Genomic DNA, 26,942 nt, shown 5'->3' on the forward strand with positions numbered 1-26,942 from the left:
CTCAGGAACACTGTCACATATCGATACCAAATTTTGTATTTGAACTCGGGACTCCAATGTGAGGGTGCATAAGCTAAAAAAAAAAGAAAACATTCCAAAAGTTTCCAGCATTTGGCAAACCACCCACCCATATTTGGTAACTATCACCTTCCACATCTGCAGTTGTACTGGTACATCTATCATAATACCTTCCAAGTATGCACAATGTCTCTGGGCAGCCACAATGTCTCCAGGCAACCTTGCCCAATCATGAAATCCTTGCTCTGCCATGGGGTAGTATGGACTTATAAACTGAAGTAGCAAGGAGAACATTAGCTATTTATAGCTGACGTAGTACAGTTATTTTCACATTGACGGTATTCAAATTAAATTTTTCATTATTGTTAAATATCATGATGGGAGAGTATTATTAAAAATGTATGTACTTTAAAAAAGTATGCAAATGCATATGTTTACGGGCATTTAGGTTTTACTGTGTTGTTTTGTTGTAAAGACATGCAAGGCATTCTGGGCCATGTAATGAACAGTGGTCGGCAGCACTCCATACGTATTAAAGGGACACCAGGCAAGCCTGATGCTTTTTCTCTACGAAACTCCCCCTCGCTCGGTCTGAAGCTCTTTTCCTTTTCTTTGCATCTTCCGTCAAGGATTTTCGCTGCTTCTTCGCTCTGCCATTATACACACGTTTGCAACAATCTCTAGCGTTTCGTTAGCCTGCCTCTGTGCTGTAAACTGATCCTGCTTCGGTCGGCGGGTAGGATACACCGAACTTGCAATTGGGATATTCTTCCTACAGGCAGTAGGGGCGGGCGAGAGAGCCTTCATTCGCCCCGTAATGAGTCATTTAACCATATACCGACTTACAAAGATGATTAATTAACATGAAAACGTTGCCTGGTGTCCCTTTAATATGAATAGGTGTTTCTGTAAACCTAGGGACAATAAACAGCTATCTCTGTTACAAAAACGAGCTGGTAATCGCTCATTGAAGAGGAAACTATGATAAAAAGATTGTTTTCCTAAAAGCATGGTGTTGACAAAAGAATAAGCAGGAAATGCCACGTTAATCTTAAATAGCCTACATCTGAACGATAGGTGGCAACGTTGTATTACATTTCACTAAATGCGGTGGAATTAGTGTGAGCTTCACAAGGAAGGAAGGTGCAAATATTATGTAATTTATCATGGGAAATTATTGGAAATGTTATTTCTTGTTTATTCTAATTGCAAACCACACACATCCATTCGTAATCACACGTACACATTTAATACTGGAAGACTCTCATTTCGTTTATTTGATGTTGCCTAGCAAAGGGAACAGACTTCAGAGCAAAGATTCTAGAACAGAGCTTCAGAGAGACACATTTTGAGTTTGTGGCCAAGAACCTAAAATATCGGTTTCCATGTGTATGTGCTGGATGGTGTGCGTCCTTTATGAAAGTAAGTGTTTTATAGAGTTACAGACATAATGAGTCATGTTGTAGTGGTCAGCATAAATGTGCCCCTTCTGTTATTAGAATGCTAAGCGGAGATTTAACATCATTAATTTCTTGTGTAGCTAGAAGCTAGCTAGCTATGTCATAGGGAGGAGATGTTGCTGTAACGTTATGGGATTTATGTTGCTTAGCCTAATGCCATGGTCATTTGATATGAGATGCTTGTACTCGTAACTTCGTCACTCGTAAGTTTAGGACTCCTATTTTTTTTTCTGGTCTGAGGGGAAATGAGAAAGCGGACAGTGCTGCCAAGCAAGCCCTCAATGAAGAAGTCACAGAATGTCAAATCCCTGCCCCAGACCTATTTTTTTTTCTAAGAGTAATTCAGGAAGCATTTTAGCCCTAAAAGAACGCCTGAGTCTGTGACAGCTTAAGCGAGGACTCCTAATAAGACCGATTCACAAACAATGTTTTGTGGTGGCATTTCAAGTCGCGATGTTTTGAAATGCGTCTGCAGGAGCTAACAATCACGAGGGAACAATTTTGCATTGTAGGCATAACTAAGGGAGGCAGTAACACCACCAACAACAACCAAAACTAGCCTGTGTCATTGTAGTGCAGGAACAACATTATAAGAGTAGTAAGAATAAGTATGTGCAGGATGAATAGTATGAAGATCAGTAGAATAACTATGTATAAATGTAATTACAGTAGGCCTATGTACATTTGTAAATAAATAGAAAACTATGGGTGAGAGGGATTAATTAATTTTATTTAATCGTAAAAGTAAATTGCATTCAATTAAATTGCAATTGAAAATCTTTCCAGTAGGCTTTAATGTCACGCAAAAAGTACAACCAAACCTGAGCTTGATCAACTAGAACGTCTAAAGAACCACAACTTGACTGTAGTTTTTTGCTGGGTCCCAGGCCATGTTGGTCTGAGGGGAAATGAGAAAGCGGACAGTGCTGCCAAGCAAGCCCTCAATGAAGAAGTCACAGAATGTCAAATCCCTGCCCCAGACCTTAAACCTATACTGAACTCTTACATCACAGATGTGGCAATCTGAATGGGATTAAAATGTACCAACAACAAGCAAGGAATGTGAATTTTTTAGCACGTTTTCATGATCCACTGGGTCGTTATGGGCCACACAAAATACGGTGTTGCTAAAATTACTCCTAATGTGGCTATTAGAGACATGTCTTCATGCTTCCAGCTACATTCAATGAGTTAAGTAAAATACATTCACACACACACAAAAAACATCACTAATGTTGTGGACATTCCTTTATTCTGAGATACATCAATAGGCTCTCAAAACAATCCCAAACAGACATAAGGTCTTTATAGAGCAAATCCATATAGATTATTTGTCAAATAAACCAGTGAAACAGAATTAGGGGATGGAATATATTAAAATAAATCAGTGAAAAAGTATCCTGACAAACAAGAAGCATTTTAATGCCTTAGTCATATTTCATAATTTCAATTTTTTCTCTAGGTTACCTGATAGCCCAGTTTGAGAGGTGCAAGATGCATGACATTATTTATTTTTGCAGCCAATCACTGCTGTTGTTTTATTTTATTGATTTGATTTTAGTCATAGAAGCTAAATTCGAAGGCAGGCCACAGGTAAAATCCAACGAACCGCATTCACCCCGCAAGGCAATAGTTGAATAGAGCTTTTGAGGTATTGCTACTGCTCCAACACTGAAAGGCACTGTTAGAATGCTTGGATCAAGCCAGGTTCAGCATAGCGTATGTCACTGTCTGCTCACGTTGGTGACCGGACCAGGGCAAGCACACTTTTGCAGTTCCCACCGGAAATGCAGTCTAGTTTGTAAAAGTTGTTTGCTGCGCTGGTGCGCCCTGCCTCCAGTAACCTGGACTGTCCGATCGCAGCCTGTTACTTCCACTTTCCGCTGCCCCTGCGCATAGTTGGCATGGCCGGTAATAACGTGGTACGAGATGCGTTGCGTTTGAGGTAAAGACCACTTAAGATTTTCGAAGAGTGACCGGCCGCGAAAGTAGGCTAGTAGTAGTAGCTTTTTTCGCTAGGCCCAGCGAAAGCTGGCAATGTGTAATATTCCGCCGATTGGTGCACACGACGCAAGAGTTCAAATTGGTTGTCGGTCCATTCACGTGGATTTCACTGGAAGAGCTTTTGCACACAACTTCGGTAGCCTATTAGGTAGTATCTTAGCTGTCCACTTTCATCAGGCCATATATGTAGCCCATAATATGCTGTGTTGTTGTAGGCGGTGTCATTTCATGTAGAACATTTAAAATTGATTTCTACATACAGACATATATACCCCCCGCCCACGACATATTTAATTTTGAAATAGGCTACAGTAGGCTAGTTATGAACTGCTGAAGTTTTATTTGCAACAAATAAAATATGTTTTTGCTACTCATTGAAAAGGCATTGCATTCAACCCACATACATATGAACTGTTTATGAATGAAATGTATCCTATTATTGTTTCAATTTGCCTCAAACATCAAATCATGAAAATGTATTCAAACAGTTCAAGTTACACATGTCATCTCCAGGGACCCAGCCAGGATTAGCAACACTATCAGCCCAAATAAATTAATCAATCAATCATCAGAAGCTACCGTTGATATCACTGCCAAATTTTGACAAGTGCGACATGCAAAGAACTGCAAAAGCTAAGGGAAAGAGGTTTTAGGAACCTCAATGTTAGATAACATTATATAACATTATACAAAAGCCTATAACATTATACATATGCCTATAACATAAGCCTATAACATTATACATACGCCTATAACATTATACATAAGTCTATCATGTGAAGTAGGCCACAACTTTTCTATGCTAGCAGTTTACTTACTGACTCTTGTCACTGTAACTAGGGCGGGGAGGGTGGGAGAAAGAGGCTACATTGCTTCCAGGGTTCCCGCGGATCCTTAAAAAGTCTTAAAAAGTCTTAAATACAACTTTCGGTTTTTAAGGCCTAAAAAAGTCTTAAATTGTCTGGGATGTCTTGAATTTTTGAAAGGGAGGTATTAAATTTGGGTATGGGACCGCCAGCAAGTGAGCGAGTGCAAGAGAGCGAGTGAAATGTCTCCATCCAGTTTTGTGTATTTAAAACGCAATTGTATAAGGCTACGGGAGGAAGTGCAGTTGCAGAGTGAAGATGTTTTTCATGGGTGTGGTTAAAGGTGTGGAAACGGTAATAATACAGTATGTACAAATATGCCTGACGTTTTCGTGGTGTAGCCGAGGCCTGCGAGATACGCAGGTAGCCTACGTGAGTGGTAGAATGAGTGGGAGAAAGAGTTGGTAAACCAGTTAGCGATAGGTTGGCCATACGTTCGAATTTAGGCCGGACACATGGATTTTAAAAGCCTTGTCCGGCGTAGCCTCAAGCCGGACGCTCATTTGTCCTCCTTTTTGGAGTTGCGCTGGGCATCTAGAATCTTTGCTCGGTTGCAGCATCGTTTCGCAAACTATGGACGCGAAGACTACTGGTCAAATTATGCGCAGTGCTTCTGTCACTCGTCTGATAATTTGCTGCGCAATTTATGAAGGAACCACGGACTGACAGAAAAAGAAAACAAAAGTTTTCGCAATCAGGAGGAAATACTGTAGGCCTACATGTTAAGTTGATCTGTTTGCATCTTTCCAGCGTGTGTTGCTGGCCTAGCCTAGGAAAGAAAATATCTGTCTAAGTTATAATACCTGTAATATCTGTCAGCAGCTTGCTTGCCAGCGTTTTCCAGTAGGCTAGGCCTACAGTACTTCGCAAAAGTTGTGAAATATAACCGCATGAATGTCGGCGACTGGCTACATAAAAAACGTGCGTTCATAATACATACGTGCTTGAGATGAAATCAGCAGTTTTCAGCAGGATCATGCGAGGAGGACCTGACTTTTAATTCATTTAAAACAAGTCAATGGTTTTACAATGTTTCAGTCAAGCTTTGGTTGGTTTAGATACAACTGGTATGCAAAATGTAAAGTAGTGGATTTTTTGCTGTGCTGCATATGGGACACCTAGGCTAGGCCAGCAACACACGCTGGATAGATGCACATAGTAAATTATATAAAGTAGGCCTATTAAAATATTTAAATAGCTTAGTCTAACTTTGAAAAAAAGATTGAAAGGAATCCAGTCCAGTGCACATGTCTTTGGCAAGTAGCCTAGGCTACTATAGCTGTGGGCATTTATAGATGTGAAGGTAATTCACACACAATTATTTTTCTTTCGCCAAAACTTCTGTAGACATCCAAAATGGGGTGGGGGTAAAATTAGTAGAAAAAAGTTGTATGTATCTTTTTGCCGTGGTATAGTCTTAATTTTTTCATTTTGATGTCTTGAAAAGGTCTTAAAAGTCTTTAAATTTGCATTTGGAAAATGTGCAGATACCCTGTGCTTTAAATTGCCACGTTTTGCTAGCATGTAAATCAGGATTATACTTGTGAAGAAATTGTTTCACATTGCCATTTCACACATTTTAATCTAATATCGTGATGGATGAAAAAGGATGTTATGTTGCTAATTTGTGCACTGCAGACCTTGCAGACAGCTGTTCATTTCTTCTTTGAGTTGTCAGATACATTATCTGTGTACCCAAACATTATTATGTTTTAGTAGCCTATAAATGTCTGTAAAGGTAGAGCTTCCATATTATTATGTGTTGGTAGCCTATAAAGGCCTGTAAAGGTAGAGCTTCCATATTATTATGTGTTGGTAGCCTATAAAGGCCTGTAAAGGTAGAGCTTCCATATTATTATGTGTTGGTAGCCTATAAAGGCTTGTAAAGGTAGAGCTTCCATAGCTTACATATTTATTAAGTACCTCCGTCAGTCTCATTTGATCTAGCACCTGCTGCTGGTCTGTCGCGTCACTTGGTAACAATGACAGGTTCGCTTGCATAACGCATGGAACGATATTCAATCACCTAAGCAGATTTTCTAAAATCATAGTTAACTCCTCAATATCTATCAAACAAATAGTCATTTCAAGTCATTTGACTTAAGTCTAACTCAAGTCTCAAGTCATAAATATCAAGTCAAAGTCAAGCAAGTGAAAATCCCAAAACTTGTGACTGGAGTCATATGACTTGAATGCCCCATCACTGTTTGCAGTGACCCAAATGGACCCAAATGGAGTTTGCGTGTGAATGAAAGGCTGAAACTTGTTGACAAATCTTCAGATTAAAAAGTAGCCATGTTAAAAAGATCTCACTCTGTCAGTCTGGGTAGAGAGAGGGGAAAAAGAGGTAGAGGAAGAGAGAGAGGGAGGAAGAGAGAGGAATAGGGATAGAGAGAGGTAGAGAGACAGAAGGAGAGAGGGAGAGAAAAGAGATAAAGAAAGGACGCTAGAGAGAGGGAGGTGAAGAGAGAGACACAAGGAGAGAGGGAGGTGAAGAGAGAGGAAGAGAAAAGAGATATGCTGCAGAGAATGAGTCACAGGGTCCTCTACATTTCCACCCACATCTGCTATTTATACCCCCGATCTCTCTCTCTCTCTCCTCTCTCTCTCTCTCTCCTCTCTCTCTTTTACAAACACTGTAGCTCTCTCTCTCCCTCTCCCTCTCTCTTACAAACACTGTAGGTCTCTCTCTCCCCTATCTCATTTACATAGCTCTCTCTCTCCCTATCTCTCTCTTTTACATACACTGTAGGTCTCTCTCTCCCTCTCTCCCCCTCTCTCTTCCTCTCTCAATTCAATAATAATACAAAAATATATTAAGTTAAAATTATACAAAGTTGAGACTATGATTTGTTTTCTGCTCTTTGTCCGTTAGGTTTTCTCTCAGTCTGTGGCACTTCTGCACACACTGTGCGGCGAGCTATAGGGACTGCTCTTCCTCTTCCTCACCTAGGAGCAGAAGGGACTGCTCTTCCTCACCTACTGTAGGAGGGTTTCAATTGTGGGTTGTTTTCTAGAAATGTAGGGTAAAAAGAATTTCTCAGTAGAGTATACATGTATTTGGTGCACCTCAGTAGGAAATGTTTTTCATCCTCAATCTCCATGAGGTCACAGTGGGAGCAAATTCTTTGGTGTCTCTCTTGCCAGGATCTTTTATGCCGTCCAGTTTCAACTTTATGGTCGCCCAATCTGTATTTTGTTAGATAACGACTTTCTGGTTGTTTTAATTTACAGTAATCAGATCATTTGCTAGTTCGTATTTTCGGTTTAATTTAAGGTAACAATTTTCTTATTATGTTGGGTGTCTTCTAGCCATTGGGAAATGTAAGCATTTTTGTTGTTATTGTGGATTTCTTTTAGTAGTATTGATTTCGTATCACTAATGTCATTGTCGTTTATAATCAAATTTAAGAGGTTGTCTTTATCTGGTTCTGTTGAATTTGCAAGTAGTGCTTTATGGTTTAGATTTTGAGGATCTGAACTTTTGCATCCAGAATTTTATGGATCTTTTTGTGATGGCCAAGGTTAGGGAGGGGGGGGGCATCACAAAAAGGCCTAACACATCAGTGTGTGTGAGTGGGGGGGGATATAAAAGATCCAGAATTGACAGCAGTAAAGAACAAGAGTAGTAATAGGATGATGTGTGTGTGTATGTCTGTGTGTGTGTGTGTGTGTGTGTCTGCGTGTGTATGTCTGTGGGTGTGTGTATGTGTGTGTAGTGTGTCTGCGTGTGTATGTCTGTGTGTGTGTGTGTGTGTTAGGGATGTCCCGATCCAGCTTTTTGCACTTCCGATCCGATACCGATATTGTAGCTTTTAGCATCGACCGATACCGATACCGGCCGATCCAAGCATGTAGGCCTATTAAAGATTAAAGATATTTACTTATTTTGTTGTTATACTCATGTTGAAAAGGGTTTTACTCTTAAGAACAACTAGCCAACTTAATTAGGTTAGTTTGAATAATCCACAGTGGTTGGTAATGAGAAGCTGACCTGTTTATTCTTAACAGGGTTAAATAAACACAAAATAATAAATAGTCAATTAACCACACAAACTGAATTGGCATCAGTTCTCTGCTCAAGAGTGTAAACCAAGGCTTAAAAAAGCCATCAGTGTAAACAATATAAAATTATATATAAAAGCAACATACACAAAACCTCAGTAGAAAATAGTCAAATTACCACACACACACTGAATTGGCTATAACAACCTAAATAACTGTCAGGCCTTTAACAGTATTGCTATCTCCTCCACACTTTACTCCATCTCCATACTCCCTTCAATTTCTACTGTTTGCCCTGGCTGCAGTCTGAGCATGATGGGGAGATTCTTCTTCTATTCACAAAGGTGATCATTTCAACATGCTCAGGTGTCAGCCTGCTCCTGTGTTCATCAATGATAAGTGAGACTGCGCTAAAAAGCCTCTCACTGTTGCGTTTTAAAAGCGAAACTGATGCCACAACTGGTCTGGGTTTGCTGAAGTAACCTAGGCTACAGGCTGCATTTATTACAGAAAATCAAGCAACATAGCACGTAGGCCTATCTATACTATTTAGAGACAGGAGCTTAAGTTTACCGCGACAACAGCTGTCACTAATTCACATCGTCGTAGGCTGCGCCGATGCACAGACTAAACAGTAAAAAAAGTTATTATAGCCTACTGGAAGCTTCTACCCTTTGTAGAGTTGTAGGCCTAGGTGCACTTAGTTGTTAGCGATTGACCAGGTTGCTTTTTGAAATGAAATGCGTTTGTTAGGCTAGCCGATTGTAAAAATAGGGAAATTAAAGTGCGTGCTGTGAAAAAAAAGCTGAAAAAAACTGGAATGGATTACCTACATCAGTGCGCTGGAAAACACGGACCGGACTTTTGAAAACAAACTGGATCGGGAGTCCGGATCGGGGTTTTCCCGTGCAGGCCGATCCCACATTTTTTGCTAATATCGGCGGCCGATCCGATCCAAATATCGGATCGGGACATCCCTAGTGTGTGTATGTCTGTGTGTGTGTGTCTGCATGTGTATGTCTGTGGGTGTGTGTGTGTGTATGTCTGTGTATGTCTCTGTGTGTGTGTGTGTGTGTGTGTGTGTGTGTGTATGTCTGTGTGTGTGTGTGTGTGTGTGTGTGTGTGTGTGTGCGCGCACGCATGTGTGCGTGTGTGTGCATGTATGTGTGTGTATCACAGACACAAATTTGTTTTAGTCCCTCAGATTCTCACATTTCGAGATAAATAAGGCAGCAGAGGTCCCTTCATCAAGAAGCATGGCCATTTTTTCATTGTTGTCACAATCTTAAAAGTGTGCGATACCAATTTGGAATTTGGGGAAGAATGTCCGTCTTAGATTTTCATATTTTTCACAGTGAAGAAAGAAGTGCTCCTCTGTCTCAACCCCCTCCGGCTGCCAGTGTGTGTGTGTGTGTGTGTGTGTGTGTGTGTGTGTGTACTGCATGCCCCCTCTGCCTGGCAGTGACCACATATTCTTTGTTCTATTGCTCTTCTCTCTTTCATACACACATCTCCCCCTCTCTCTCACACACACACACACACACACACACACACACACACACACACACACAGTCATGTCTATTTGTTTCTGTCTGTGTGTGAGTCATTTGTAGTCATGTGAATCATCTCATGTTGTTTTCTTTACAGTTGTCTTACCAGCTTATCATTCTTTAAACACATACACACACACACACACACACACACACACACACACACACACACATACACACACATACAAACACACACACACACTGATCAAAACCATCAGGTACACACACACACACTGATCAAAACCATCACCATGTGTGTACAGGCGTTTGTGTGTGTATGTGTGTGTGTGTGTATGTGATACAGTACAGTGATTTAATAAGACCAGTGTTTATGTGTGTGTGTGTGTGTGTGTGTGTGAGAGAGAGAGTGTGTGTGTGTGTGTGTGTGTATGTGATACAGTACAGTGATTTAATAAGACCAGTGTGTGTGTGTGTGTGTGTGTGTGAGAGAGAGAAAGAGAGTGTGTGTGTGTGTGTGTGTATATGTGATACAGTACAGTGATTTAATAAGACCAGTGTTTATGCTTTTGAGCAACCAATGGAAAGTCAAGTCAGAACAAGCCCTTTTCCCACATGTATTTGCGTGTGTGTCTTAGTGTGGTGTGAGTGCATGTATGGGGGGGGGGTGCATGTGTGTATAGGTGTTTGTATGAGTGTGTGTGTGTGTCGTCATCACCTCTCTCCACACACACACACACACACACATCAACACACACACGCACACACACACATCAACACACACACACACACACACACACTCTCTCTCTCTCACACACACACACATCAACACACACACACACACATCAACACACACACACACACACTCCAGTCTCCATAAGGAATTGGGGAGTCCCTGTGGAATGAAATTAATTAAACAAAACTTTCCATTGTTACAGTCAGATACGTTAAAACATCACTGCACTACGACCTGCTGGTGTGTGTGTGTGTGAAAAAAACAGCTAGAAACCATCTTATGCTGGTAGCTGGTCTTTGCTGGTGTAGCTGGTTGGTCCACTAGCTGGATATGCTGGTGTGACCATCTGAGGAAGCTGGTCATGCTGGTGTGACCAGCCTGTCATGTGGGATACAGCTGGTGCAAGATGGTCATACTGGTGACCAGCCTGTCATGTGGGATACACCTGGTGCAAGATGGTCATACTGGTGACCAGCCTGTCATGTGGGATACAGCTGGTGCAAGATGGTCATACTGGTGACCAGCCTGTCAAGCTTGACATTGTTGGTGTAAGATGGTCATCTGAATTACCATCGTAAACTGGGTAAACCAGCTGAATTACCATCGTAAAATGGGTAAACCAGCTGAATTACCATTACCATCGTAAAATGGGTAAACCAGCTGAATTACCATCGTAAACTGGGTAAACCAGCTGAATTACCATCGTAAACTGGGTAAACCAGCTAAATTACCATTACCATCGTAAACTGGGTAAACCAGCTGAATTACCATCGTAAAATGGGTAAACCAGCTGAATTACCATCGTAAACTGGGTAAACCAGCTGAATTACCATTACCATCGTAAACTGGGTAAACCAGCTGAATTACCATTGTAAACTGGGTAAACCAGCTGAAGGTATGTTTTCACCAGAGTTTTGCTGGTCTAGCAGGTCAACCATCATAGGGTGGTCAAACAAGCTGGTTAACCAGCAAGCCACCTTAAGCTGGTCAGGCTGTTTTTTTTCAGAAGGGATGATCATTTCTATGATGTTGGTGAGCTCTACATGGATTACAAATAACTATCTCCAGATGTTATTTGTATGTCCAAATGGTTGCGTATCCTATTACTCAAATTCAATTAAACCCACCAGTAGGCTAGACCTTCATTTCACAGCCTAGGTATGTTAGCACCGAAGGGCTTGAGAGCATTGACTGTATATATAGAACAAACAAAAATGAAACCCTGCATGGAATTAATCTGGGAATATACTGCTAAAGGTAGGGACGAGCTACCTCGCTGGCGTGTTTAATTATGTTCCTTGGTTAAAATATAATGTAGGCTACGTTTTCTTGCACAAAATTGCATCTGCTAATGAACTTAAACATAGACACAAACAAACGTGATTTCCTGTGATATCCCTGACCATGCCTTTAACGTTAGCCTATTATTATTTGCTGACATCAAACCTGAACAAACGGCAGCTCACTTGCGTGTTTTTTTTAATTAGGCGACTTTTTTGCGGCGGCGCTTAAATTGTAGGAGTGGCGCTGCGCCACTGAAAACACTGTTGTGTGTGTGTTGGTGTGTGTGTTGGTGTGTGTGTTGGTGTGAGTGTGTTGGTGTGTGTGTTGGTGTGTGTGGTGGTGAGTGTGTTGGTGTGAGTGAGTGTGTTGGTGTGTGTGGTGTGAGTGAGTGTGAGTGTGTTGGTGTGTGTGAGTGTGTTGGTGTGTGTGGTGTGAGTGAGTGTGTTGTTTGTGTGTTGGTGTGTGTGGTGGTGAGTGTGAGTGTGTTGGTGTGTGTGAGTGTGTTGGTGTGAGTGAGTGTGTTGTTTGTGTGTTGGTGTGTGTGGTGTGAGTGAGTGTGTTGGTGTGTGTGTTGGTGTGTGTGGTGTGAGTTTGTTGGTGTGTGTGTTGGTGTGTGTGTTGTGAGTGTGTTGTGAGTGAGTGTGTTTGAGCAAGGGCGTGTGTATGTGTGTGTAAGTGTGTGTGGGTATGAGTGTTTGTTTACTGTTAGGGTTAGGGTATTTACTGTAAGCATCTCAGAAAAGAATCTGTAATAAAATGTCTTGAACATTTGGGTAGAGGTGTGTGTGTGTGTATGTGTGCGTGCGTGTGTGTGTGTATGTGTGCGTGCGTGCATGCGTGTGTGTGTGTCTAGTTGCCAGCCCAGTATACTTAATACTTTATAAATACTTGACCATTGCCCACTGTAACACTTAATATTTGACCAATGGCTGTAACCCTATTACTTCAACCTATTCTTGCACTGATATAGTTTTTATATTACTTGTCTACATTATTCTCTTATACGTCCATATTTATTGTATGCTGGTCTCTAGACTTTATTCTTGCACTGTTGCACTGTTGGACTTACTTATTTGCACCATCACCATGACACTCACTCTTATAGAGCACCTTACCATGCACACAGAATCACAGGCTCAGTCCCTGCCCTGTCACTGCAAGCGCCTCATGCTTAATCATCCTTAAGCACACTATGTGGATATTTGATTTAGTTTTTTTAGTATATTTAGTATTTTAGTATCTTAGTATTTTTTTATCTTCTACTGTCTTTATTGCGCTGTGGTGTTTTTTCTATATTTATATACTTATATGACTTCTGCTGTAAGTGAATGTTTGTATGCTACTGAGACCTTGAATTTCCCCTTGGGGATCAATAAAGTATCTATCTATCCATCTAGCTAGCTAGCTCTGTGTGTGTGTATGAGTGTTGCAGGTGTGTTAACCTGTGATATCCTGTGTGTAGCTGCTACAGTGGGCAGTGCTTCGACTTGGCCAGCTTCACTCGCGGTCCGCGTGTGGGATCACGCGGTATCACGCGACTTTAATTTGTATTTTTCCAGTGAGACGCTGCAACAACCCAAACAACCGGTAGATGGCTCAAGTGAGCAGGGTGTCTCGTAAAAAGAAATGGAGCTTGGAAAACCCTACACAGACTTCACTACAGACTTTAGCAGACTGGTTTAGAAATAATTTAATAGCCAGAAATATGCCTGCCCTGCCCTAATAAAGAAATATTTGGTTAACGGCGAGTGAATCCCGTTTGCAGCTGTAGAAGAAACGCAGGACAAATTAAACATTCTGGTTTTCTCCGAGTGCAACGATGATAGACAGACATAATTTGGACAAAATATAGAGCATATTAACCTCCGTTGCTCAGCCAAATGCCTTCCTGTTACGTCCTGTTATCACGGAGTTACAGGCGATAAACGATTTTTGATGGTCACAAGTTTACTTCATTAGTGGTTTATTTTTTTTTTGATTATTAAAGAGCGTTTTTCATTTAAAGGTTTGACTTAGTGCTTATTCAGTAGAGCATTTAGTGCTCTCCCCAATCCCAGACGTTCACATTGCATGTTTGTTTGTAATGGATGCAACCGCGAGATAGGCTATGCGTTTGACGGCAATGAGTTGTTAACATGAACCAAGACATATAGCCCAGCAGCAATCTAGGGACTGTTTGTTATTTATTGAAGGGGCCACCGGAGGAATTTTGAGTGCTTCAGTTGCAAGTTGCATGACCCTCTCTTGCCTGCTAGAAATTGTTCAATGACCCTCCGACAGAATTGTTAAAAAAGACCCTGCCAATTGTCGCTGTCTTCCGCCGGCGCCACAACCACACACTGTGATAACGTTCTTAAATCAATCTTTCCCGTGAGCTTGCATGCTACCAGTCCTTCCTTTTTAAATGTGTTGCGCCTGTTTGCACAATTTCACAAATAATCATATGTGATTAATAATATGACAAATAATCCCTGTGCACGGGGACCGAAACAATGCATGCCAACTTTTTCCGTGTTTATCACGTATTTTAACTTTCTCCCGCTGTCTTGCCGTTTTAATGTTTTCCCGTAGAATATCCCATATTTTAATACTCTCATAACAGCTCTGCCATCGGGCCTGTCTCTGTGTTGCCCTGTTGCTACCCCTTGCCCTTCCAACGAAACAGATGTCTTCAAATCATCGTTTTCCTTGCTTGAAGGCGAACTTAGAGTGATGTTAAAGGAGAATTCCGGTGTGATATTGACCTAAAGTGTGTTGAAACATGATACCGAGTGTGAACGTATGTCTCATAGCCCACCTCGGCTTGTCCCCTGCACTCCAAAATCTGGCGCTAGTTAGCCGATGCTACCAGCAGCTTTTTCGATGGTGGTGCTTCGGCATCGGGCTAGCCATGCAAATAAATCACTGTTTTACACCATTTACGAGGCTTAATGTATCTCCACACTTCATTGGTAGACTTCCGAGGGCCCTGACATTTAAAACGAGACATTGAGAACTTTGAAAAAGCACTGGTAGTTTACTTAGAAGACGATTTATACAGACAGTATCTTCACGAAGTTTAGCGTTTGCAGCCATCTTGAATTTAGTCACGATAAGTCGAGCGACGAGTAAGAATGAACAGGTATGATAAGGGATCAGATTCCAAAAATAATTCTGTGGAAATGCATGGATTCAGATTCTTCCAGTAGCAGCAACTGGAATCCATGCATTTCCACGTAATTATTTTTGGAATCTGATGTAGACCCTAACTGGCTATTTATATTTTTCTGTAAAATAAGCAAATGTATTTGTTCAACTTTATGAAGCAGAATTAAGCATAGGCTACTTGGAACATAATACATTTGACAAAGGACAGATGAATGTTGCTAGTGACAAAATATTAACTTTCAGTGTTTTACGATGTCTTTGTCATGGGGAAGTGTTTTTCCCCATGCATTTATTCTAGGTTACTGTCAGTGACTGCCGTGAGAGAAGCGGGTTCTGTGTTTCGTTCATGTCAGTGACTGACGCGAGAGAAGCGGGGTCTGTGTTGTGTTGTGTTGCGTTGTGTTAATTTATTTTCATTGGGCATGCCGTGCCATGCCGTCCACAGCTCTTCAGTTCTGACAAAGCCAAAATTACTCCTTTTGAAACAATGAGTGCAGGAAGCGCGTTTGTATGGTTATATTGCTTGACGGGGGGGATCCCAAGCAGCTTTCAGCCATAAGGCTACTTTGAGAACATTTCAATTCACCCGACACTAATATTCAAAATGTTGAAAACTATTTCGGCATAGCCTATAAAGCAGTTTAATTAAATGGAATCTTAGTTGTAAGGAAACAAGCTACTTGGTGAGGCTTGGCCTCACAGATGCGCTTGTGCCTTAGATGGCAGGAAAAATCTTCACGATAGGCCTATTAACTAACCACCCGATTCACATTGGCTGGGGTGAAGGGGGGCCATCAGACATTTGTGCCCAGTTAATCCGGCCCTGCCCCCAACAAATTACACCTTCCCACCTCTGACAGCTTAAAAGAAGTCAAGAGAACTCCTTACTCACAGACCTATTCACAAACCTGCAGCATTTTGCCGTGTTTTGAAATCCTATGCAGCTACAGGAGCTTCCAATCGTGAGGAAGCAATTTTGCATTGTAGGCATAACTAACATGCAATAACGCCGCCAACAACAACCAAAACTAGGCTAATCATTGTCAACATGTAAATTAAATGTAACATTATTGTGAATCAAATTAAAATGTTCTCTTTTGCAAACGTAGGCATAGTAACAGAATAATTTAATAATGTTACAAAGATACTACATCAATCCGTATGTTTCATTAGGCTACTAGGCTATTTGTTTTGCCTTGATTCATTTAGGCTAGGCCTTTTTATTCAGGGGCCGTATTCACAAAGAATTTTAAGGCTAATAGTAGCTCCTAACTGGCGAATTTAGGAGCAACTCCTAAAAATAATGGGCGTGTCACTCCTAACTTTTTTCACAAAAAGTAATTCACAAAGCATTTTAGACCTAAAAGTCTGGGACAGCTTAAGTCGAGAGGACTCCTAACTCACTAAGACCTATTCATAAGCTTCCAATCGCGAGGGAACAATTTTGTTATTTTTTTTATTTTGGGCAAGCCCGCGTTCATTCATTCATTCATTCATTCAACCTTTATTTATTCTCGGAGGGTCATTGAGGGAAGCCCTCATTTTCAATGAAGCCGAGATTACAGAAGCGAAGCAAAGCGCTCCACAAACAAGACAACATTCGAGGCCTTCTGTTGAATAATTTTATATAAAGCCTGCGCTAACAGTAGCCTAATCCTCCTGCCCCTGAAAGGCCTACCACAGCTGTGGATAGTGTGGAATGTTCAAGTAATAACACAATCCAATGTGTGTCTCAATTGTCCCCCACTGACCACCTCACACATTTCTCTAGATTTTGCAACAAACTTACATGACTCAATGCACATAAAATATGCCAGTTTTAGGACACAGAATAATGTTTGTAATGATACCAGGTAGGCCTACGTTTAACAGTAACAAGTGTAATGAGCTATTCATTGTCGAAGGTGCATGGTGAAGTGAAATTCTTACTTTGGAAAACAAACATTTGCCGATATCATCGCCAATCATCAGAATATTGCAACAGATTCTGTGTTCTGGACTGCAGGTAACTTATTAAGCCAGTGGTTTTCAAACTTTTATTTCATTCCCCACTTTGATCAAGGGGCATGACTGATGATAGTGGAGATAACGTGTTATCCCGAGACTGCTGCAAGTCAGCATCTTGACGGTAGTCTATTAAAAATATAAGTTTTCGATGTCCCAAACGGAGAGCCATACTTTATTGTTTTTAACGATCTCTATGCTACTCACAAAAATGTAGGCATGGGGACATGATGAAGTAGGCTATCCAACTGTCGTGTGTTAAATTATTCTGATTACGAGCCAGTGGTTTTCAAACATTATGCGTGACTTGGACATCTAACTAAATGCAACAGGCTCATATCGTCCTCGCATTCGCAAAATGAGGACCAGTGTTTTGTCAAATTGAAAATAGCTATTCGTTTTAACGATTTTTTATGATAGTATGAAGTGCTTTTTGTATAGGCTACTATCTTAATCTTGGAATATGGGGAGGGAAGTGGCGCGTCTGCAGTCAGCCAAATATGAATGTAATTCTGCGGCATAAAGCAGATGTATTTGTTTATTGTACAGAAAAATAAAAATGACATGTCAAGCAGTCAATTGACTACATTGCAGTCAAGAAGTAGGGCAAATTTAGACACTGTTTTGATTTGCGTAGTTGCGTTACCCCCAACACTGACAATAACATAGACAGCAAATTAAGATATTTTTTCGTTTTGTGGAGCGGCACCGGTAGGCTATCAAAAGCAGATTTTCGCTACCACCGTGTAGTCAAGCCTTAAGCCATACCCAAGTAGCCTTAATCGACGTAATGTTTAATTACGATTTATTTTGTTATTGAATTCGTAGGCTGGGATTCCTCTCGGTAACAATTACGTTTAAAGGTAGCCTAGCCTCCTGCTTTTTCAGAAGGGGCGGCAGTCAGGCTACTGACAGAGCGATGTACAGTGGCAGAGCGCCGCACAGTGGCTGAAAGTGGTACTAAAGCTTCACGCAGCTTCACGCCTCGTAATGTGCGACTGAAGTGGCCATTTGAAAGCGATGCCCACTGTAGCCCAGGCAGCTCTCTGTGTGTGTATGAGTGTTGCAGGTATGTTAACCTGTGATATCCTGTGTGTGTGTGTGTGTGTGTGTGTGTGTGTGTAGCTGCTAGCCCAGGCAGATCTCTGTGTGTGTATGAGTGTTGCAGGTATGTTAACCTGTGATATCCTGTGTGTGTGTGTGTGTGTGTGTGTGTGTGTGTGTAGCTGCTAGCCCAGGCAGCTCTCTGTGTGTATATGAGTGTTGCAGGTGTGTTAACCTGTGATATCCTGTGTGTGTGTGTGTGTGTGTAGCTGCTAGCCCAGGCAGCTCTCTGTGTGTATATGAGTGTTGCAGGTGTGTTAACCTGTGATATCCTGTGTGTGTGTGTGTGTGTGTGTGTGTGTGTAGCTGCTAGCCCAGGCAGCTCTGTGTGTGTGTATGAGTGTTGCAGGTGTGTTTATCTCCTTCCTGTCTGAGCGCGCCCAGAGACATGCCTTCCTGGAGACGCGCCGCTGCATAGAGGCTCGCCTCCGTCTGGAGAGGGAGAATCAGAGACAGGTGTGTGTGTGTGTGTGTGTGTGTGTATGCCTCCGTCTGGAGAGGGAGAATCAGAGACAGGTGTGTGTGTGTGCTAACGTGTGCGTGTGTGTGTATGCACTGACATATGCGTGTGTGTTTGTGTGTGTTAACGTGTGTGTTGATGTGCTTGTGTATGTTTGTGTGTGTGTTCGTTGACGTCTCTGTATATGTGTGTGTTGTCGTTTGTGAATGTGTTAACATGTTAACGTGTATTTGTTTGTGTGTGTGTTTGTGCTTGTGTGTGTGTGTGTTTTGACATGTACTGTATGTGTGCGCTGCGCATGTGAATGTATGTACGTGTGTGTGTGTTCACGTGTTTGTGTGTTTGTTTATGTGTGTGTTTGTGTGTGTGTGTGTGTATATTAACATGTATTTTTGAGTGTGTGTATGCTTGTGTGTGTGTTTTGTCAGGAGCGATTGGTTCTCTCTGTGCTTCCCCGTTTCGTGGTTCTGGAGATGATTAATGACATGGCCAGTGTGGAGGACGAGACTCTGCAGCACCAGTTTCACAAGATCTACATTCACCGCTATGAGAACGTCAGGTAACCATCCGCCATTTCGGCTCAAAGACATGTCTGTATCCGCCATGTTCTCATATCACTGGATGCAGACATGTCTTTGAGAGCCATCTTTCATGAATTTGCATTACCACAATCCTTCAACTTTTTGACAGAGGTGACGGGAGCAAAGCAACACAACACAACCACAAAACACTTCAGACACACACACACACACATCACAGCCACAATACACTTCAGACCTGACTTTCAAAAATGGTGCCGGTCAAAGTGACCGGTAGAGGTTTCGTTTTCCGGACATTTTGATGATATGCATATTATTGCTTCTTAATTAGTCAAGTTGAGGAAAACTGGAGACAGGCTATGTAGCTTAAAGAATGACATAATCAGGCCGTATAGAACGCAACATGTTCATTAGCCTAACTTAAACATGCTTAACTAGTGTCAATTTAAAGATCTAGCCAGTCTCTATGCTGTTTTCATGGACAGCAAGAATCCCCTTCGTTCATTGTTTTAAATACGTTGTTTGTTGCTGCTACCCACGTTATCTCCAGTGGTTAAACAGTTTCACTTGCGCATATGCGCACTCACCCTAATGCTATGCCTCTTTATTTGATAACACTACACCCTAATGCTATGCCTCTTTATTTGATACCACTACACCCTAATGCTATGCCTCTTTATTTGATAACACTAAATTAAGTTAGACAGGTAGGGTCTCGTGCCCATTACTCAAGGCCGTGCGGGTGCGTTAGTTTTGGGCAACGTAACAGTCAATTAAGAAAAAAACTCGCACACCATTATTTGCCGTTGATAAATAAACAAAGTGTTTATTCCATCAAACCAAGGTGCTACCAAGTGAGGTGATGTACAAACGTTTTGGCCCTCAGACCTTCATCAACCATACACAAAGACACAAAGGGCCCTATCATGACATTCTAAAGTGCATCGTCACTCGTCAAAAGTCTATTCAAATTTAGTAGGATGTCCAGTTCACATTGGGAGGGGTTTCATTATCAAACGTGGAGCGCATGGCGCAACAAGGTGTTCCTAGGTTTTTTAATCAGTCATATGGGTGTGTTTGGGGCGTAACATCATTTTAAACCAATGAGAATGACATCTGTCATTCCCTTTAACGGCGCAACGCGCGATATGTCAAATAAATGCATCGGTATTTTGGCATTTTGGCATTTGAAGGAGGCTGCTTGCGAGACTGTATGGAATAGTCATTCTTAAACCATGCTTTACTAAAACCTAGCATATCCTTCACGCATTTGCACTCGTCTATTATTTGAACTCATTGGCAAAGTGAAACTAACTTCACCAAGGAGTCAGTCAACGACAAGACAGTTATATGCAGTACTTTCACTATTGACTGACAATGGGTTACCACCGAAAACATAGGCTGGAAAAAGCAACACTTACCCTAATATTGCTCAAATGACTGAATAAAACAACATTTATCCTGCAGAGGAGTTGTTATATCTCGTGACAGTGCGTCTTCATGTGCTCCATACGTGTCTCTCGCCTCTCCCCTAATCACTTTTAACCGTCATTACCAATTTGCAAATGATGGTGAATAACTACTCATCATGAGATGTACAGTATTTCGTAATATCTTTATTCTAATTATGTTTCCCATTGTAATCGTGCAATTTGTAATGCTTTGCATGGACGTGCGCTGGTGTGCGTTCATGAATGATAGAAGGATGGTGCGTGCACCTGCCAATATGACTGTTGACATGCGCTCTTAAAATAGCATATGAACAACTCACCATTGACTTCTGACCAGGTTTAGGTGGTGTACGATAGCAATTTTTAGACAACGCGCTAGGCCCCTCCCTAGGTTGTTAATTGCCACACCCCTGGTCACAATGTTTAAAAAATAAACGTGCAAAATGCCGAATTACGCTTTGCGCGGGTGAATAACGATCTGTACGCCATGCGCTGGAGCCCAAAATACAGCCCAAAGCCTATTTATAGTCTGCGTGTACTTGGTGGCAGCTCTGTCAATCAACCTGACCCCTAGCTAGGTAGGGTTAGGGTTAATCAATCAACCTGACCCCTAGCTAGGTAGGGTTAGGGTTAATCAATCAACCTGACCCCTAGCTAGCTAGGTTGCAGTGTAGACTCAGAGAATCATGATTTAAGATGGCCCTCAGGCTCATTAGTACAGTAGACAGTCTGACCCAAGATAATGAATAAAATAAAAAATAACAGGAAAAATAGAAAAACAAGAAAAACATAAGGAAACAAGATTAACAATAATCAAGTGATCAAAAAATAGATGGATATTCGCATATATAATCAGCAGATTGAAGATTCTCAGATAAAACCAGCTCAAAGGAAGCAAGTCAAGTCATCATTTAACCCATGTGGATGTAATGTTTTGAGATAATAGATCCAAAGCGCTTCGCACTGAAGGAGCGTCTGTCCTGTACAGCTCCTCCTGCGGGTAGAAGAGACTTTATCTATTCCTAGAAATGTAAGCTCTGAGACGGAGGCTAAAGGGTGTATAGATTGTGCAACAATGCATCAATAAATTTGGAATTAGAATCGTAAGCGCATACATTTTCTTGACACCTGGGTAGCGTCTACCAAACTAAACTTCTTTCTGGTCATGTTTGTGTGTTTGTGTGTGTGTGTGTGTTTGTGTGTTACAGCATCTTGTTTGCTGATGTGAAGGGCTTCACCAATCTGTCCACAACGCTTTCTGCCCAAGAGCTTGTGCGCATGCTCAACGAGCTGTTTGCTCGCTTCGACCGTCTCGCTCATGTAAGCATGCACAATGCACACACACACACACACACACATTGGATGCATTGGTTGCACTGGCGTGCCTAACTTTTTTATTTAGTGTGCACTAGCACAAAATGTAGGTGCACCCAAATATTTAATCGCGGCACCATTAACGCCACAGTTTCAAGGTCACCTCTATATCTCTCTCCATATACATTCCGTGTGTGAGCTGTTGTCAGGGCATGGACCGGAAATTATAGTATTGATTTGATTTGGGCCTCCACCACCTGGGCAGCCGTGGCCTACTGGTTAGCGCTTCGGACTTGTAACCGGAGGGTTGCCGGTTTTAACCCCCGACCAGTAGGCATGGCTGAAGTGCCCTTGAGCAAGGCACCTAACCCCTCACTGCTCCCCGAGCACCGCTGTTGTAGCAGGCAGCTCACTGCGCCGGGATTACAGTGTGCTTCACCTCACTGTGTGCTGAGTGTGTTTCACTAATTCATGGATTGGGATAAATGCAAAGACCAAATTTCCCTCACGGGAGTATATATACTATACTTATACACCTTGATGCCATCAGTAATATTGAATACTGTGATCATTCACATCAGTGGCGATCCTAGTCTCTGCTTGACCCTCCACACACACGGAAAATGATGGCTTGTCATATGTTTCTATTTCATATTTTGGAATTCATAAACTTATATATTTTGTTGATAATTTATAGTATTTTATGATGAGGAGAGGACATCTCACTCGCAAATGGAATTCATAAAATTTACATATTTTGTTGATAATTTATAGTATGTTATGATGAGGAGAGGACATCTCACTCACAAATAAACTTTATATATTTTGTTTAGGGATGCACGATATATCGGCGGCCGATATATTATTGGCCGATAAGTGAAAAAATGAAAATATTATTATCAGTCCGATAACAGAATTCTGGCCAATAATTTGCGCCGATATTGCGTCCTAATTTAGGCCTACGTAAGGTCCGTCTGGCTACACTGAGCTACTTGAGCTTGGTTGGCTATACTTTTTCCTCAATGAATGTATTTCACCACTCTAACAAAATCTGTGGATATGCGTTCATTTGGGAATCTGTGCATCTCAAAATCCTCTCGTGAATGAGCCGCCATTTAACCTTACCAGAGCGGAGCTCAGCCCTATCTAGAGTCGTCTTGTGCTGATGTGTTTGCACTTTACCGCGCTGGTCGGGGAAACAAATAAACAAACTCGTTAGTGGGACGAGTACATAAGTAGGCCTAGTTCTAAGTTGTGTTTAGTATTTGCATTACTTTAGCTTGGGTTTTGTATTATTACCTAGAAATATGCTAACCATTCCTGCTTCAGTTCCAGACAGGTCATCATAATAAGTTATTAAAACCCTCGGGGCTAACCCCTTTCATTTCTGTTGCAGCAGGTTGTGCGCAACAGAGTAGACGGACATAAGATACAGTCTGAGGAGTTGCAGCTTTATTCAGTTACCCGCAGTTGAAACTAAACCTAAGTTTCCCTCACAAACTCTGATTTGGTCGCTATACTGTAGCTTATTCCCAGCTGAGCCGTTTATGAGCGTTTAGTCCTAAATGAAAACGATTCAAACTCTCTAGCCACTCACTCGCAATTCACTGACGTCAGGTTCACTTAAAGGAGCCACACATACTGTAGGGCTAGGCTACTGTTATGTTGACTGCTGTACTATTGAGGACTATTATGAGTTCTGTCCATCATTTGGTGGTAGGTAAAATTACTGCAATAAAATTATGCTTATTAAATGCTTTCCCCAAATCACTTTTCACAATTTTTTTTTCAAGAGTAATATTATCGGTTATCGTATCGGTATCGGCCACAACAAACCAATAAATATCGGTTATCGTTATCGGCCCTAAAATTCCATATCGGTGCATCTCTAATTTTGTTGATAATTTATAGTATTTTATGATGAGGAGAGGACATCTCACTCACAAATAAACTTTATATATATTGTTCATAATGTATAGTATTGTATGATGAGGAGAGGACATAAACTATATATTTTGTTGATAATTTATAGTATTTTATGATGAGGAGAGGACATATCACTCGTAGGGCTGTATTTTGGGCACCAGCGAATGGCGTAAAGTTCGTTTTCCACCCGCGCAATGTTTAATTCGGTATTTTGCACGTTTATTTTTTAAACATTGCGCCCAGGGGTGTGGCAATTAACAACCTAGGGAGGGGCCTGGCGCGTTGTCTAAAAATCGCTATCGTACACCACCTAAACCTGGTCAGAAGTCAATGGCGAGTTGTTCATATGCTATTTTAAGAGCGCATGTCAACAGTCATATTGGCAGGTGCACGCACCATCCTTCTATCATTCATGAACGCACACCAGCGCACGTCCATGCAAAGTATTACAAATTGCACGATTACAATGGGAAACGTAATTAGAATAAAGATATTACGAAATACTGTACATCTCATTATGAATAGTTATTCACCATCATTTGCAAATTGGTAATGACGGTTAAAAGTGATTAGGGGAGAGGCGAGAGACACGTATGGAGCACAGCTGAAGACGCACTGTCACAAGATATAAGCAACTCCTCTGCAGGATAAATGTTGTTTTATTCAGTCATTTGAGCAATATTAGGGTAAGTGTTGCTTTTTCCAGCCTATGTTTCCGATGGTAACCCATTGTCAGTCAATAGTGAAAGTAACTGCATATAACTGACTCCTTGTTGAAGTTAGTTTCACTTTGCCAATGAGTTCAAATAATAGACGGTTGCAAATGCGTGAAGGCTATGCTAAGTTTTAGTAAAACATGGTTTAAGAATGACTATTCCATACGGTCTCGCAAGCAGCCTCCTTCAAATGCGCTGTTGAATGCCAAAATACCGATGCATTCTTTGACATTGCGCTTTGCGCCGTTAAAGGGAATGAAAGATGTCATTCTCATTGGTTTAAAATGATGTTACGCCCCAACCACACCCATATGACTGATTAAAAAACCTAGGAACACCTTGTTGCGCCATGCGCTCCACGTTTGATAACGAAACCCCTCCCAATGTGAACTGGAAATCTTACTAAATTTGAATAGACTTTTGACAAGTGACGATGCACTTTAGAATGTCATGATAGGGCCCATAAACCTTATTTTGTTGATCATTTATAGTATGTTACGATGAGGAGAGGACATAAACTATATATTTTGTTGATAATTTATAGTATGTTGCGATGAGGAGAGGACATCTCACTTGCAAAATGAAACAGTATTTCTGTGGGGCGTCTGCAATTAGGGTGACCAGATGTCCCGAAAAGTCTGAGAATCCTTGGCCTATAGAACACAGAACAGCATAATATAGTGCAATAGAACACAGAACAGCATAATATATGTTTACCATTTCTGCTGTAAGTGCATGTTGTGTGTGATGTCTGTATGCTACTGAGACCCTTGAATTTCCCCTTGGGGATCTATCTATCTATCTATCTAGTGCAATAGAGCATAGATCAATAGAACATAGAACAACATAATATGGTGCAATAGAACACAGAACAACATAATATACTGCAATAGAACACAGAACAACATAATATAGTGCAATAACAACATAATATAGTGCAATAGAACACAGAACAGCATAATATAGTGCAATAGAACACAGAACAATATAATATAGTGCAATAGAACATAGATCAATAGAACACAGAACAGCATAATATAGTGCAATAGAACAGCATAATATAGTGCAATAGAGCATAGATCAATAGAACACAGAACAGCATAATATAGTGCAATAGAACATAGAACAGCATAATATAGTGCAATAGAGCATAGATCAATAGAACACAGATCAACATAATATGGTGCAATAGAACACAGAACAATATAATATAGTGCAATAGAACACAGAACAGCATAATATAGTGCAATAGAGCATGATCAATAGAACATAGAACAACATAATATGGTGCAATAGAACACAGAACAATATAATATAGTGCAATAGAGCATAGATCAATAGAACACAGAACAACATAATATAGTGCAATAGAACACAGAACAGCATAATATAGTGCAAAAGAACACAAAACAACATAATATAGTGCAATAGAATTATAGTGCAATAGAACACAGAACAACATAATATAGTGCAATAGAAAACAGAACAGCATAATATAGTGCAATAGAGCATAGATCAGTAGAACATAGAACTTTGGAGCACCCACTGTTAGCATAGCTTAGCCTAGCTTAGCATAGCTCATCTGCACTGTGTGTTCAGTAACTCTGGAGCACCCACTGTTAGCATAGTTTAGCCTTGCTTAGCATAGCTCATTGAGGTGTTCTCAGTCCAACCTGTCTGGCACGAACAGCCAACGTCTCTCCTTTCTAACCTGATTGGGTTATCTATGGGCATGATTGTCTGAGGATTAAGATTCTTTCCACCTGTGTGTGTGTGTGTGTGTGTGTGTGTGTGTGTAGGAGCATCATTGTCTGAGGGTTAAGATTCTGTGTGTGTGTGTACACTTGCTGTAGGCTAGATAAGGAAAATGTCAAAAAGGAAACGTCAGTGTGCTTGCGAGTGCGACCGAACACAAGCGGGCTGAAATGGGAAAGTTTCCATACGAAGACTGATTCTTAAAAACGCGAAATGAACTGCCCGTTATATATCGCACACGGCAACGAGTTAGTATTGCTGTGTTAACCCTATTCCACTTGCATGTGAGAAATATAAAGACAAACCTGCGCTCACGTTTAAGGGCAATTCCACGCAAAACCATCCATAACGCCAACAACACAATTCCATTGTATTTAGTTGGCGTTATGGATATATGACAGTTTTGCGTGGAGTTGCCCTTAAATGATGACAGCCTCAATTTTTGCATTAAACTTCACCTCACTGAATATGAGCCAGCCAGACTCCAAGGCCATCACCAAATCTAATCTCTGATAGGCCTAATGTTCAATTTCGCCAATGATGTTGTCAATGAAAATTGAGTGTTGTGTTGTGAACTATGATGTAACTTTGCATACCAAAGGACACTGGGACAATAGGGGGTTGTGTTTAGCCTACAGTACATGG

At 41.2% G+C, this 26,942-nt stretch overlaps 1 protein-coding gene across 2 annotated transcripts in view; it reads left to right on the plus strand.

The window, feature by feature from the left end:
* Positions 1–26,942, plus strand: part of adcy8 (adenylate cyclase 8 (brain)) — an 88,334-nt gene that overhangs the window by 4,028 nt on the left and 57,364 nt on the right. Inside the window, exons 2-4 of one of the 2 annotated variants that reach the window (XM_042071355.1) lie at positions 18,443–18,592; positions 19,025–19,155; positions 21,795–21,906. In XM_042071355.1, coding sequence (XP_041927289.1) covers positions 18,443–18,592; positions 19,025–19,155; positions 21,795–21,906 — 393 coding nt within the window. The remainder of the gene's footprint in view (positions 1–18,442; positions 18,593–19,024; positions 19,156–21,794; positions 21,907–26,942) is intronic. The other variant, XM_042071356.1, reaches the window with a different exon arrangement.

The sequence above is a fragment of the Alosa sapidissima genome, chromosome 19, assembly GCF_018492685.1.
Source record: "Alosa sapidissima isolate fAloSap1 chromosome 19, fAloSap1.pri, whole genome shotgun sequence".
In the NCBI taxonomy this organism is placed as follows: Eukaryota; Metazoa; Chordata; class Actinopteri; order Clupeiformes; family Clupeidae; genus Alosa; species Alosa sapidissima.